The sequence below is a fragment of the Strix aluco genome, chromosome 14 (genome assembly GCF_031877795.1).
Source record: "Strix aluco isolate bStrAlu1 chromosome 14, bStrAlu1.hap1, whole genome shotgun sequence".
In the NCBI taxonomy this organism is placed as follows: domain Eukaryota; kingdom Metazoa; phylum Chordata; class Aves; order Strigiformes; family Strigidae; genus Strix; species Strix aluco.
In genome coordinates, this window is record NC_133944.1 from 23,206,319 (window position 1) to 23,222,920 (window position 16,602).

Consider the following 16,602-nt stretch of genomic DNA (forward strand, 5'->3'; position numbering starts at 1 on the left):
AACTTGCACAACAACCAATTTTTAGGACAGAAGTTCCCAAACTCTGGAGTGCTCACTGCTTTCTAAACTGTGTATCTATGCCAGGTAAGAAATATTGAGCACACTCCTCATCCCATCTGGGTGTAGGCCCATACAGGAACTGAGAAAGCTCCTCAGCTCCTGGAAGAGTCTGTACCTGGGCATTCAGGAGCTACTGCTATTACCTAGGAAAGGTGCTCCTCTCCTAAGCCTCCAGATGGAAACACGCGGCTGCTTCAGGGAGGGTCAGGTGTAGATCGGTGAGAGGATGGAGCCACAGTTTGAGAGAAGACAAGAACATTTTCATTCATGTTGAATTATTCCTTGAGGAGGTACTTACTTATCTACTAACGTCCGAATTACAGCCAGTGTGTCAAGTACTAGACCATCCACATTCTGTTTTTTCCTTCTTGGTTCATGAGGCCCTCGACCCCTCCTGGGTGGACGGACAGGGTCCCTTGGGTGGCTTCTTGCTTCAGGTACGCGTGCTCTACTGTTCTCCGTTTGCCGACTCTGAGATTCCACGTTGTCTTCTGCTCCACTGTCATCGCGGCAAACACATGAGTTTCCCATATTGCTAGCCCCCAAGGCTCCCAGTAAACGGGGAACGTGGTGCTCTAGAGTCAACAGTAAACCTTGAAAAAGGCTTCTGCTAGCATAGAACACAACCAAAGCAACTACAATCATCTAGAAAGTTTTAAGAGTAATGTTTGTGTGATCCTGAATTGTGATTTTTCTGCATTATAAGCGTTGCTACCAGCTGGAATGAATGGGAAGTTGGAGACTTAGTTTCCAATATAATCGGTTAAAATACACATTGGTCATCCAGAAGGAGGTCTGAAAGAGCAAACCCAAAACAAAAGTCAGTGTTACTACTTCTAACGAATAACAGAAGAATTCCTATTTTAGTAAACCGATTCGGACTTGGTGGATAGAGCACCTTCAGGTTTATACCTGAAGTCTATTACTGGGAGGGGGAAAGGAAGAGGAGGAGGAAGTTCACTGGGTAAGTAGCTCTTGCCCACACACCATTCCTTTCTATGCTAGCTGCTATTTCCCATTTCTTCCATGGTTTTTGGATGCCGAAGAACAACTTTGTCCTTAAATCTAGCACACTGCTACCCTTTAAGTACTAAGTACTAACAAACCAGGTCATTTGTTCTTTACCCTTTATAGACACATACTGCTTAGGTCATCCAAATAAAGGCTGTACATTTAAGGTTCTCATTTCACATCAGGAATATTCAGCATCATTTCCAGACCAAAACTGTAATCTTACAGTTATGGCCTATCTCAACAAACAATAGATTTAACAGTGAACTGTTTAGTCCATCTGTGTGTAAACACATCTTTTTGGAACATTCCTACATCAGCTGGATTTTCACCCAAAGCAGCACCAAGTACCAACCCTGAAACAAACAGAAATTAGACACCACTTTAATGCCTACAAATCTAACTGGGATTTTGAGAGGAGTGTTTTCTGTATGGGTTGTATGCTTGTTCGGATCTAGCGTCAAACCAATCTTCCCTTTTTGGGAACAAAGACTAATTCAATCATTCTTTTGTTCTCAGTTCAAATGGTTTGTATCAAATACAGGCCCACTAGCAACTCAGATTGTAGGGCAGTCCCTCCGAACCATTAAATTGAGAACGCTAGCACAAGTAAAAGGATTCAAAACCCCATTTCAAGTTACTTTTCAAGCCATAGGGTATATGTCTATAGAACATTACCTAAAGTCTCAGCTAAAAGAAAGCCCTAAGAGAGACATCTTTTCACTACTTATGCATTTCAAGCATGCCAGAATAAATAAGTAACTTTTAAGACTAAATGATTCTTAAAAGAATAACATGCAAATTTAACATTTAAGCTGGGAGTTATGGTGAATATCCTGTAACAGGTTATTACCATTCTACAATTATTAAATAATCTATTTAACATGTAGCTCCATAAAATTAAAAGAAAGTCAAAGACAGTTGCCACCTTTCAAATACGAAAGGCCCCCTACCATTGGAGCCAACTGACAACCATGCAATTGCTGGCTGCCATTTGGGACAAGATCATAATAACATTATTTGGGAAGCCAGACACTGGTTATATGAGCAAGTCTCTGGATGTACAGCTGTCACTGGAAGAGCACTGCAAACAAGCTCTCAGACTCTTCTGCAGTATGAAGTACATTATCTTTTAGCACAGTGAAGAGTTCAGTATTAAGAAATTAACAGAAGGCTAACTAGAAAAAAAAAAATCCCTCAAGGGATTGCAAAAAATTACAAGATCTTGACTTCTTGTTCAAGAAATTCCTACACCACAGATCACTAAAAGGGTTTCAGCATCACAACATGCTTGCCTTACTCTAAACAGTTCGACCATAACAAGAGGTGGACCACCAGGCTCAGGAGTCCTTCCATCTGAGCCAATACGGCTGTTATCTTCAGCCAGCAAGTAAAAGCAGACGTGAGGGTGCCAATCAGAGTGCGTGGATCTTGTGTAAGATCACAAATGGTACTGTAAAATGGGGAGGAGGGGGGCAGTGGTGTTTCTTTTTTTATTTCTTAAAAAGAGCTAGTTATGTTAAATGCAAGGCATGCTTTCCTAAGGAGAAAATATGCATGCATTTATGAATCTAGATCATTTAAGAGCATTTTAGTAACACAGTACTAAAACGTAAAAAACTTACAGATTAAGAATCTGAATTAAACTGTTCTGTAATTCACGAAAACGTTAACACAGTGGATCTACCTTGTCATCAAAACAAGTACAGAAAAGCTGTATTTTGGGGATTAGCAACAAGAACCTACCTAAGGAAACAAAAATAGACGTAAATCAAGATTAAAACTGATAATTGAAACCTAGGTTTTTCTGGTTGACAACTTAAAGCATGATTAAAACCAAGTGATTATGATCAACTCACCCTTAAGTGTGATTGGTTCAGGAACAGTTGGGCTTGCTCACAAAGTGCTGTAACACAAGTGGACTGTACTTCTCCAGGGCACAGACGCAGTTGTATCTGGAAAAGCAGCACTCTGTAAGCCTTTATCGTGGGCAGTAAGTCATTACAGCTGACTCTGCTTTCACTTTTAGGAACTACGCTGAAGAGTCCCTGAAGACAGACCGAAAAGAAAGAACAATTCACTTGGAAACTGCCTCTTAGGTAGATGTATTCCACCTCCTCCCTACACCCACCATGACATCAAGCCATGCTGTTATTTTCAGCTACATTCAGCCCTTAGGGGGGAAATTCTCTCAAGGCCTCAAAAACTAGTTTGCCACCTACTAGCTTTAGGACCAGACACAGCTACAGAAAACCCGATCTGTTTTTACAGCCTTGGTATTCCAGACACCATAGCACCAAGTGCAGAGCAGTGACCGACTCCTCCCCTTAAATTACAGCTTACAGGAGGAAGCAGCAAAGCAATAATATCTGCTCCAGGTCACCCTCAAGTAGGGACAGCAAAAAATAAAAGCAAGTACACTATAAAAGTTGATTAGATAAAGAGAAGAGAGAAGTGACAGGATAAACTCCCCTTATTTAGTACAGAGCTAAGTTTGACAGCATTCACTTAGCTGTTGCCTACCATCGTGTACAAGGAGTTCGTTGTCAAGCCTCAAACGGACTGAAAGGCTAAGTAATTAGGAACATAAGGTAGAAGAAGAGATTGCTACAGATCCACCTCACAAACCAGCTTGTCTGGAGGGGGTATGAATACACGAAGAGAGGTTCTGAAGTGCAAAGGAAAACCTCTGTAAGAAAAGTATTTTAGAACAGTGATGTACTAGATTGCATTTGAGCTGGCGTATTTTTTAAGGACAGCTTTACAACAGTATAACGAACCGTGACTTTAGCCTTAGGCTGCCAGTGGCCATCCTGGCTCCGTCACTCTCACTGCTGAAGTAAAGAGCAGTTCAGGCCAGCTGCAGGATGGAACAGGAAAATACCATAGAAAAGGGAGATGCAAGTGATAAGAGTGATCAATTCTGCTTCTGTCCAAACTCGGAGACCTCAGTGACACAACCAACACACAAGACCAAAAGCATTTTGCACATCATGAAAGATTAAATATATTGTTTCAATAAGAAGTAACAATCTCTGCATACAGAGATGGCAAGAAACTTTAAAATTTGACTTCAAGCCTAGTTTTTGCAAATCACTGCTCTCAACAAAACCTGGACACAAAAATATGAGGATTTTTAATTCCAAAAATACTTAACAGTCTACGTGCAAATATCATGGGATCAAAAAAGAAGGGTTTTTTTTAAAGACTTTGTCTAAAAGGAGAAAAAATTCAAGGAGCAAAACAAGAATATCACAACAGCAGTATCAAGATAGGCCAAGATAAGCCTCCTGTCCTATGTGGCCGCAGATACTTAAAGCTGAGCTTAACAGCAAGCATACAATAACCGACAGATAGGCTCTCTCCTAGCGCACTCGCCCGAGAGTCAATAGCTCAGTCTCCTGAGACAAAGGTCGCATGTTTGTTTTGCTATTAAAGCACAGCTAAGGAAAAGAACTAATCTTTCATAATCCACTTAAATTCTCAGTAGTTACACAGCTAAGTCTCTGCAACTGCTTTTAAAATTTAGCAGTCTTCCATTATAAGGCCATAACCAATTGTTAACCAAAGTGTACTAGTTTTCTTAAAAATTATGCTGTTAGAGAACTTAGTGTGGCTTGTGACTTTCACTTTTCATGTTTCAACATCACATCAAAACACTCTTTAACCCAAACCTGTTGTGAGCTAACAGCTAAAATGCACCTAAGCAACAGCACAAGAATAAAGGTAAGCTTCCCTGGAAGGCCACTGGAACAGAAACCTGCTGCCTCCTGTCAGGGCTACAACGACATCGTGCAAACACCATTTTCTTAAACAATTAGTGCAAGTCAAAGTAGAACTGAAAGTCTTCAGATGAAGCAACTGTGCATGAAAATACCAGCAAGAGCTAAGCTACAGAATAGAAAGAAAACAGGTTCTCCACGTTAAAAGCTGTGACCCCTTTTCCACACAATTAGATTTTGTCATTTAGATACACTGCAATGCTAAAAAGCCCCATTCAATCAGTTTTGCAGCGCTTGCCCGAGGAATATTCTTTGGCAAATTTAGAAAGCGATAACAAGACTATGAAAGCTGTTCACAACAGCAGCCAGATTTATAAAAGTGATAACACTTTTATTTTACTTTGAAACGGTATTTTAATAAAAGCTTGACCCCATGTTTTTAAGTGCAAGAAATGCTAAAGGCAGCAGCCAGTACCTGCTTTTCAATAGGCAGGGTCATCCATTCACTCTGGATTCTGACTATCAGGTGTTACTCTGGGATGCAGAACTACATAACTGCCAAACATATGATCAAAATATAAGTTTTCATTCTGTAAGTACCACCTGGTACTGATACCTCTCACCCTGAGCAGATACTGTGGGAACAGCAGAGAATGCCAGTGCCCGACTCCTCCTCCTCCTTTACACCAGAGAGCATCTGCAGGACACCTACCAAACAGCCACCCTGGCATATTTTCTCCTAAACAAAGCACCAGGCTCAGGTGCTCTTTGAGCCAGATGTCTCCCCTGCACAGAACAGCAGCCAGTGGGAGATGGCCAGAGCCCTGCCCCCCCACACACCCCCACCAGCTGTGGGACCATCCCCACCACAGCAGAGGAGCTGCTCTCCCAGCAGGCTCAAGCATGTGCATGGATGCACAAAGGAGCTGCAAGCTGCACAGACTGACCAACCTGCCACAGCTGGGAATCCAAGTAGGAAAGCTGAAACCATCATCCATTGAAAGGAATGCTATTTGAGTGGATTTGCACCTGCCGGGAAGCGTGGATGCCCAGCCTACCCACGAGAGGCCTCCTCTCGATCATCCGACAGAGCACACCAATGGAGAAGGCAGCTCCAAGTAGCATTAGGCTCATTTTCTCTACAATACACAGCCCAGGAGTCAGTGATTCATCCCCTCAAATATTCGGTTACAGCCAACCATAATACTGCCTCATGATGGAAAATGCCTCTCCTTTCCATGAAATGGAGTGCATTGCCAAGCAAACAAAAAAACCCCTTATGCACATAAATGAGTAGAGAGGGTTTCAACTACCAGAACTTTTCCAGCTCCTGCCACCATTACAAGAGTAAGACCAGCGATTTCTCCTCTCAAGAGCAGAGTAACACAGGAGCTCAGTCAGCAAACCAGACAGTAAAGTTGACAGCTGTTCAAATGCAAAATTATGAGAGTTTTGGGCAGCAGCTTCCTATTAAGGAGATAAAATAATTAGAAATATTTCCTCAGCATTTCTTTCCCAAAGAAATGATGCTCCTAAAAAGGAAGACACGAAAATACTTGTAATGCCAGTTGGATGAAAGTTAAAACTACCACAAGAAGGAAACACAACTATGAATTGCTGTAAGATAATCAACTCTGATACAGGAATAAAAGAGGGGAAGAAGCCTGTTAGCAACTACAAGTTTTTATAACACGGAGAGGATATCAGCTTTGAAATGATCAGGGTAGGTGATAAAACCAAGAATTTCCAGCAAATTAAATACAGTTGTAACGTGAAATTGAGACTTTCTTAGGAGATCACATTGAGATCTAAGGTCAACCTCTCAACTGTAAGACCTGTCCAACTAAAGAGAAAGAGCTACTTGGCATCCAGTGTGGCCACCACACAGCACACACAATACTAAGACCGGAGGCTTCAGGAGGAGCGAGTAAATGCCCTGCCAGTTCTTTTGCACGTAGTAACCAAACATCATATTGTGTAATCTGAAGCAAACCCCTAATTCAATTCTATTTTCTTTAAAAATATCCCAGAGGGTTAAGACTAGTGTCAAAACTCAATGGGAAACAGCATTTACTGGCATGCAGTGTGTCACCATCCGCAGGACAAAGCCACTGCTGCAGTCATTTGCTTTCTTGCTGTAGCGAAAGCACCCTAAACTGAAAGCAGGCTGACCTTGAGCACGCCTGTTTCACAGAAAGGGAAAGAGACTGATCACATCTCAAAACTTTCCAGCTTCTGCCCAAGTGCCCGTCAGTGAAAACCTGCAAGGTTGTGCAGGGCTTACACAAAAAAAAGGGCTTTAATCCTGCACTCTAGATAATTCTAGCTTCATTAGAAACACAGAGTAATTGAAGGATCTGATCTCTTGTTCAGCTTGGTGCGATAATAGTCAAAGGGGAAAAGAAGCAGACACTAACTACCACCACAGCAGTTTCTTTTTCTGTAGAGTCACTGTGAAAGTCAGATTTTTACGATCAGCTGTACACTGGACTACTTTGTCTTTCTACTTCCCTTAAACCTGTTTTTTAAGCAGGTACAGGAACGCTAAAATTGCAACATGGATTTAAGGTGAACTTCACTTTCTTACTTACTAGTTTCTCCAAAGTAGGCCTGGTAAAGAGACTCCTGCCCTGCCTAGGTTTTCCCTTACCTCTGAATACAGAGACACCAGTGCTCAGGGCTCCTCAGGCATCGGAGACTGTTCTGCTACAGCTCCTTCTGAAAGAGAAACTGAAGCATTTACCACCTTCTAAGCTTCCCCATCTCAGAGATCATAATTTGTCATCTCACGATCATTTAGGTGGAACTGTCCCTTGTACTACAGCCTCCAGAAAACCTCAGCTCTGCTTTATATCTAAACCACCCTTTCAATGCTGGTATCAATCACGCTTTACGCTTCTCGTCTCCCCAAACTGTACATGGGTCATTATGTTTCTTTTCAGAGACAAAGCTGTAAGTTGTGCTTTGAGGCAGATGAATACACTTCCAAGATAACGATCTTTTAAAAAGATAGTGGTATCTGACAGCTCCGGTGAAGTTGAACAAGAGTTGCCTCCAGCAGGCTGACGTGATGTGGCGTGGCAGAGCCGTACAAGCTCAGCAATTGCCCAAGGAGTATAACGCACTGCTTCAGAAGTGGCAGGAAGATAAGGATAACACCCTGCAGATGGCAGGGAACACTAATCCTACAGACTGAAGGGATACAAGCACATGAAATAAAATTGATTAGCTATCCCATATTTAGTTTTGGCACATTCATTTGGATGCTTATACATAAATCCTTCAATTAATTCAAGTTCATCTTCTTCACTGCCCTGAAAGTTACAGATGATATTAATAATAAAGAAATTTGCTAAATTTTTACATAAGTGTTCATGATATCAGAATTCAAAATTAAAAAAAAAAAAGAAAGACCAACAAATTACAGAACAGACAGTGCTGGGAGTAAAGGGTAGACTCTGAGTACCAAGCAGAGGTGTAGAATTGCAAAGAAACAACACAAAAAACAAAATGCATTTTTTTAAAAAACATTTTTCTAGTAAATTTAATAGTCCATTTCAGAAAGGATAAGGCTTTACCTATATTATTATGCAGAAACCAATGAAAGTGTTCTGAAATCACAGGGAGATCAACTCCTTGTAGTAAATTGCAACAATACATACTTATTTTACTGCACCTCATACATTAACAAAATATAAACCATAAAAGCATTTTGAGGGACAGATCAAGAGACCGAGCAGAGTCACACGGTTTAGTCCTGCCATGGGAACTAGATCTAGGGCTAGCACAGAGGCAGCTGAGTAATCACACCACGGGCTACAGAAAGATGCTACAAGCAGGGGCAGATTCTTGTCAGCAAACCACCAGCTTCATGTAACTGAGCCAAAATGGTGACAACCCAGAGTTGTGCTGTTTCTTGTCTGTAAGCTAATCTTAGTGCTTTTAGTTCTTTCAAGTCAGAGCTGGGCTTGTTCTCAAAGAAAGGTTAGGTACTGAACTACTCTGTAGAAGACAGAACAGTCTCCCGTTGTAGACGACAGAAATGAGCCCAGCTAGATGGCATGACTAAGCTATTACGAATGCATAAAATACACTGAGAACAGTTTTGGATGTGTGAAAGATTTTGATAACATTGCTGAAAAATTCAGTGATGCCTCAGTTGGAAGCTTGCATTGTCGGCTGTCTGACAACTGCCTCAGAGAGCAGAGCACAGAGCAGACAATGTCTACACCCTCCCATTCTCAGCCTCACCAAATTTATCACTTTATGACACTGGTTATCATCTCAAACATGAAAAACCTAACAGCGCAGCAGGAAACAGGCTGAAGAAAGTTCCACTTCTTAGTAATTCAAGCATCGGTGGATGGCCCGATCTTTTGGTGGCCATAGCCGAGAGCCAGTTTTGTGGCCAACCATGGAAAGCCAGCAGCTCTGGGCTAACCTAAGTTCAGCACTGTACCAGCAGGGCAGGAGACATCCTTCTGATTCTATTTCCTCCTGTAACTGGCTACAGTGACAGCTGCTCAAGAGACTGCCATCCGAGTCAAATATAACATGTAGGTCACTAGGTTAGCAAACTTGCCTCAGAAGCACTCACAGGAAGCACAATCCCTGATCTGTCTGGGGCTTCCAGAGCTGAAGTCTACAGAAGCTGATGCACGGGTCTGGGCAGGTCACTAGATCCCCTTATCTCAACTATTAAAAACAAAAAACCCACACAAGAACCCAGCTTCATTTCTCCCCATCCGTCTCTTCAGGTTTTGCCCTGAGGACCTTTGCTCTGTGCCCTGCTACAAGTCTACCAGGAAAGCATGCTGCAGGAGAGATCCCAATGGCGAGTAAGTAACCGTGTGTAACACAAGTGCTTCTGTCAGCAGCAGAGCCATTGACTCGAGGTCTCACAGGTATCCTGCTCCTACCACTGAGCTGTGGTATTTCTTTGGTTTTTATAGTGTTTTAAAGCCTCTGCCTGTTTCTTCACTCAGAGGAAGTTGGTCAATGGGTTTCAGAGCTCCCGTGGCTGAGAAGAGACGACTCGTACAAGCACATGAGGGTTAGGAAGTGGGCCAAAGACACGTATGTGTTTCACAAGATAGTCTACAAATGGTTTAAACAGGAGTGCATAACCAATTTAGTTTGTTATGACTGTGCATCAGAAAAGGTGGAAAGCTCAAAAACAATTTAAGAAGCTTTCAAGAAGCTGTAATGATATCAGGAACACAAAGTTACAGTCATCTGAGGCTTCTCCTACATAACTGAGGAATTTCAGGAGAAACAAGATTAAACTGTTTTGATAATTATATGTAGATACTACTTCACTAAATGTTCCAGAGAGGTAAAGCTCTAAAGAGAGAACAACTTACCTGTTGTTCAATCATTTTTAAATCTTTCACTCCAGGACTGATACACTGACCTGAGTTTGAGTGCAAACACACACACACACCCCTCTTCACTCACCATTAGGTGAACATTTTTAAAAGCAGTGAAGAATTCTAAGCATTTTCCATGCCACCAGGCAGAAAAAAAGAGCATCAGCATACCTGATGGATTTTCTTTTTTCAATACCACTTTCTAGCAAGTCTCACTGTCTACAGGAGGGTGTAAGATACTCACAGACGGCACAGCCTTCTGGCATGTAGTTTACTGGCTGTCCTCTAACCTATGATTCAAGCTGTATTAAGATATCAGTTTGTGCACATGCACTGAACCAAGCAATCCAAAAAGCCAGGCCAATACTTCAAATCAAAATGTCCTCAACAAGAGTTGAGGACATCCTTCTCCTCATGTCCAGTGAAACACCAAGATATACAGAAACTTACAGCAAGAGTGGAGCTTCCTGTATCAAAAAAAGCCTTAGAACAGGAGAAAAATAACTGCAGTTGCAAGTGTTTTGCATGCTTAGAAACCACTGCTTCTCCAAGAGAAGAGATATATCAGGAAAAGGATGGATTTCTTGTCGCTTATCATGGCGACTCACTGAACCCCCATTAATAAACAAGGAACAGTACCTCACATCAGACTTTGAACTGTCAGGTATCCCTACTGAATGGGCAAAACCTGCCAAATACACAAAGCTCCCATGGCAGAGTTGTGCTTCTAAAGTGGTAGATCAAGGTATCAGGTAATTACAAGCCCAGCTGAAGAGAGATCATGATGCATTGGTCAGTCACACAACCTTATGAGTCATGTGTGAACATTTGACTTACATAAGACCTCAGCAACATAATGAAGAATAGAAAAGCAAATAAAGATTGTGCTGGCAAAGCTGCTGCCATGCCATGCCAACTTTACAGTCACCACATACAAACCGGCAAGGGAAAACAAAATACATTGTCAGGACAAGGAAACACGAAGCACTAAACGACACAATTCTAATGAGATACTTGGAAGACAATGAATCCCAGCACAGCACCTCTGCCTGTACTACTTTAAAGCAAGGAATAAATTCAAAGTCTACTGAGCAATCAGGAGAGGAAAAAAAAACCCAACAGTTTAAAATGCTGAACGCAACATATTGACAATGGAGCGGAACTCGACAAGCTTCATCACATTAGCTTGCCTTCGATTTACTACAAGGTGGTAGTAGTATTTTAACCTGCTGCCCCTGTGTCAAGAGGGAAACCTAACAGTGCACACGGCAAGCCCTGCTCCATTTTGTGAAGATACTGCCTCATATCTAAGTGACCAATAGGAGAGGTTTCAAAATACAATATGTGGTCAGCTAGGGGAGATACTGATGTGAAAGGAAATTTGAACAAAGAAGCCTAAAGAGTAACAAGCCAGTAAGCATTCCATGACAAATTGCCACCTTTACCACTAACTTACTGCTTACACTACTAAATTTTATTCCTTGATTTTAACAAACAAACAAAAAGCTTGAGGGAAATGGACTTTGATATCATCTGATGGGCAGAATATGATGTCTTATTTTATAGGAGGGAACCAAAATATTGTAAGTAATCTATTTCAGCACATCCATTAGGCTCACAGCAAATGAAACATGCTGAGAGCCAAGACATCCAACGTGAAAATACTGAAAACGTACCAAGGAAGAGCGCTGAGAAGTTATGCAGAAAACCATCACACCCCTTCTAAGAGAAAAAAACACATTAAGAAAAGCACAGAACATGATAACAGAGAGATTAAGGGAGCCACCGAGTGATGAAGCGCTGCAGTCAAATTCCATGTATAGGATGCTGAAGGTAAACAAAAAGGAAAATTAAAAACGTTAAGGAAACAAATATCCCCACCTACCCAGAAGCACACACCGATATCACAGCTGAAGATAAGGGAGGCGTGTGGCTAGCTGAATTAGATGTATCAGCAATCTGAGACTAGGTAAATAACCAAGACTAAGCTAACACTCAGCAACAGCAGGAGTAATGACAAGAGTTGTGCAGAATGTAAAAGACTGGATTAAAATATCCTGGAGGAGCTTCCTACACAAGGGATTGACAGAGGATACTGAAAACTTTCAGAGTTAGCAGGAACCTCAAGAGAGTGTTTGGATGAAGAGGGAAGAGACAACGAGAAGCCATCATGTAGCTACATTTGTGCTTCGTGCACCTGAAAGAGAACACACCAGGAGAAATACACAACCTATTCAACCAGACTTACAAACAAGACCAAACAGCAGAGATTGGGGCACAAAGCAGTAACAGTAATGTCATAAAGGAAGAGACACAGGAACGGGTGCCAGCAGGAGAAAGGACCTTTTTTGCTGACTGGGCTTCAGCAGAGAACAAAGACACATGCAAAAGCACTTGCAGAAGAATGGGCCAGATTGAGATCAATTCTTTGCATTTAGATAAATGCAAAAGAAAAATACATCTAACAGCATCCTAGACTCCTAAAATAATATGACAAGTTTTGAGAATGCACAATCCTCCAGAAATCCACAGCCGAATACAGGAGTCCAACAGGAGACAAGATGCGAGGGAGTATTTCAGATGGCTCGTAGGTGATGAGAACATCCACTGTTAAAAAGATTTGTATAGTTTAGCAGGGAAATAGCAAAAACGTTAATACTGAGAAGTAAACAGGGGAAAAGTCACAGTTCACAAATGTATGTAGGTTGCCACACAACAATAACCTCATAGCACTGAGGGATGTATAGAAAGTTACAAGTAAAACAGAAGAACTGAACTGAGGACCAGCATGAGGGAAAAAAACCACCAAAACAAATAAATGCATTCACTGCAAGACAAAGGACAAAAATTAAAAACCTGAGGCAAAGCTAGTGCTAAGTGGCAGAAAAATCTCTTGCTTATGTTGAAGAAAACAAATACTGACACAGGCATAAAAGGAAAAAAAACACCAAACACACCAGCATTCAGAAAACAGTGCAGTATCTTCAAGGCTGAATAAATTTAGAAGAGAAAAGGCAGCTTTTATGTTTGTGCTTCCCCAAAGTTCCACTGCGTGAGAAATACTGCTAAACAGAGTAAGGACCAAAATGAACTCTGGGCTTGCGGTGGATACCGAGAGATTCAGACCAAGATTTTGCAGTAACAAACCAGAAAATTAAAACCAAGATGACTACAGTTAATTCTCAGGACCTACATTAAGACTCTACCCAGAAGGGACACTGAACCTACTGCTGCACAACAGAAGAAACAGCAATATTAAAAAAAAAAAAAAGGAAAAATGAAGATATGCAAGATAGAAACGGTGGGCATCAGGACAGAATCAAAGGGCTTAAACAAGAAATGCATGCTTGATATTGGCATAACACAAGCAGTGAGAGACCAGCTTTATAAGCACTGAACTGAGCAAAGCAGTGCTGTGCTGTTACCACACTACTAGGAAAGGTGCCGCTGCCTCATCTATCGCCCAAGTACGCAGAACAAAAGATCTAGGTAAATAATTGCATTGGGTAGCTCGCTCCACATCTTTATACTTTCTCCATAAAAGAGAGAAAACTTGCTCTGCACAAATATTTTCACATTGAGAGCGGTAAAATAGTTTTCATGATTCTTACTTTTTACATGAATACAAAAATATTCAAGGGCTCAGCAAAATTCTTCTGAGTGTTTCTGAGCTCCCAAGAGGTCCCAGAGCAGCACGTAATTTTGTCCCCTGCATACCAAAACCCAACCCGCACCAAACCACTGTAGCAAAGCCCTCGTTTTGCAAGTCATACAAGTACCAGGAAGATCTCCCAGCACCAGAGACCTGCAGTTGGAAAGTTGTAACACCTCACTGCCCGGCACACCAGCAGCCTTGGGGTGCCCCATTCCAGCAAACCCCCGTTTCATTCAAGTTTTGACGCTTTCTTTTCCAAGCTCCTAACTTTACACCTGAGCCCAGCTCTTAGCAGCTCCGGGGCCTCCACGGGCAGCACTGGGAGAGCCCAGCCTGCCAGCAGTCCAGCCGGACACAAGGCAAGCGGGGCTGGATCGTGGCCACCCGCCTTTTTTCGCTGGTTGCCCTCCCCAGGGGGCACAGGTGACCCCGGCGGGGCAGCGTGCTCCCCCGAAAGCCAGGGGAGCACCTGCACAAATAAGCCGCGCCCGCGGCCGCTGCCTGAGGCCGGCAGGGCTGCGCTGGCCCGGCCCCGCACCCGGGCGGCCTCCCGGCCCCCGCCCCAACCGGGACCCTGTCCCGGCAGCAGCGGCACTCGTGGCTCCCGGGAAGCGGAGGGCGGGGTGGGGGCGAGCACCGCACCCACCCCTTAGCGACCCAAGGGGCGGCCTCAACAGGCCCCCGGTGCGCCGGGCCCACCGCCGCCCCCAGAGATCAGTCCAGCGCTGCCCCTTCCCCTCAGCGGCAGCCCGGTGCCCGCTCCGCTCCACCTCAGCCCCGCGGTGCCCACCCGCCACGCGGCCACCACCCGCGGGCGGCACCCGCCCCGCTTCGCCTCACCTCAGCCCCACCAGGAAGGCAGACAGGGCCGCTGCCGCGGGGCCCGCACCCCTCTGCCCCGGCCCGGCCCGGCCCGGCGACGCCGCTCCTTTGTGCCGCGGCCGCGCACGGCGGAAAGATGGAGGCCACACACCGCCCGGCCCCGCCCCGCCCCGCCTGGCCCCGCCCCCCGCCGTCTCCCGGGCGACCCGCCCCGCCCCCGGCCTCGGCCCCGGCCGGAGCGCTTTGCCCAATCGAGGCGCGGGACCTCCCTGACGTCATCTGTCAGCCGTGCGCGCGGCCGTTCCGCGCGCTTCTCTGCCTTCCGTAAGAGCAGCGCGGATTGGCTGTGGTGGGGAGGGTGCCGCCTAAGGAAGGGCTCACTCGGTTGGCTTTTTTGAGCGGAAGGGGCGGGGCGGCCGGCGGCGGCGAGCGAACCGGGACGGGCCTGTGAGGAGGGATCAATGGCGGCGCTCTGGGTCGGGCTGTGCCTCTCGCTGTAACGGGCTGGCGGCCGCGGTGGTACGTGCTGGCGGCGGTGGCCCGAGCCCTGGGGGACGGCCAGGTGTGGGGTAGCGGCCGGGGCCTCTGTGAGCGTGGCGGAGAAAGCGGCCGTGGCTGGGCTGTGGGGCCCTTCGGGCGCAGGGGCGGAGAGGGCCGGCCCGGGCCCTGTGAGCGCGGCGGACTGGGCCGGAGGCCGAACGGCGGGGGGAGGCCGCTCCCGGAACGAGTAGGTGGAGAGAAGGTAGAGAGAGGAGGTCGCGGTGAGGGCTCGGCGGCGCGGGCTGGGAGCAGGCCCCGGCCCAGCGCGCCCAGGCCTGCGCCCGGGAGGCTCACCCGCTCCGAGCGTACTCGGGCACCGTTAGTAGCGGGTGCTGGATCCCGAGGACGGGTTTTAGGCTGACTACGCCATGGTGGGGAGCGACTCTTCGCCTCTGGCTCCAGGGTGGCTCCAGGCTCGGTGCACAGCACTTTATTCGACGCGCTGCAGAGCTGCGGGGAGGGCTGCCCGAGTTTGTGGCAGTGGTGGGTAGAGGGGCCGTTATTTAACGGAGGTCTGAACGTATTGGAAGCTGCACACGACATCGTCTCTGCTCTGTATCTGTTCCAGCCTAGGTGATGGCAAGAGCCATGAAGTTTTATTTTTTTGATCCTGGTGGTTTTACCGTCTGGTAGTATCCCAAGATGCAGTTTACATCTGTGACATAAACTTCTGTTATTTACACTGACAGCACATCACTCACTAGAATACAGGCAAAAAAGTAGGTGAACAGGGGACAGTTGCCAAACATATGTGTTTTCTGTGGTCTGGAAGATTCGGTATGTTTCAGATAGGAGAGGGCAAAGAATACACCCAAGATTAGCAAATTTCATAAGTGCAATTGAACTTAAATGTGAAGCTGCTTGATTTTTACTTTTTTCCCCACGTCTTTGTGCCCCAGGATGGGGCACAGTAAAGTCGTTATTTGCTGAAATGTGTTTGATCAGACACCAGTTTCCAGGATTGTAGTGAAAAGACCATAGCTGTATTTCAAGTCATAATTAAGCCTTAATCCACTTCAGATATCTTAAAATACATTGTCTGAGCGAACTGGCTGATCCAGAAGACAGGTGGTTTGGTGTTGAAGGCTTTAATCCCCAGATGATGCTGTGCTCTTGCTAAATCCCTCTCTTTCAGTTTGTTTTTATGACCTTCTGTCACCATTGTATTGGAACCTTCCATTTCCTCTCTAAATGGACGGGTTGAGATGACACAAGTGGAGAACCAGGTTATCTTGTTTATAAAGCATTTGGGAGGAAAGCTAGCCCTGTGATTAGAACCTGTATTCAGGAGAAAGATTCAGTTTTCTTCTCTCTAGGTTTCCAGCTTGAACCACCTTCAGAAATGACACTCCAAGAGCAGGTGTTCCATGCTTTCTGAAACGTGGATTTGTCTGAGGGTGGATTTTTGTTAGATATTAAAAAA

The 16,602-nt window shown here is 44.8% G+C and overlaps 1 protein-coding gene across 2 annotated transcripts in view; it reads right to left on the reverse strand.

Moving 5' to 3' along the window:
• RSPRY1 (ring finger and SPRY domain containing 1) overlaps window positions 1-14,776 on the reverse strand; it is a 39,213-nt gene extending 24,437 nt beyond the window's left edge. Inside the window, exons 1-3 of one of the 2 annotated variants that reach the window (XM_074839336.1) lie at window positions 14,658-14,776; window positions 2,931-3,026; window positions 359-855 (exon numbers count right to left, since the gene is read on the reverse strand). In XM_074839336.1, the coding sequence (XP_074695437.1) occupies window positions 359-705 (347 nt within the window). In that variant the 5' untranslated portion in view covers window positions 706-855; window positions 2,931-3,026; window positions 14,658-14,776. Of the gene's footprint in view, window positions 1-358; window positions 856-2,930; window positions 3,120-14,657 lie in introns of both variants that reach the window. The other variant, XM_074839335.1, reaches the window with a different exon arrangement.
• Window positions 14,777-16,602: the final 1,826 nt, after the last annotated feature.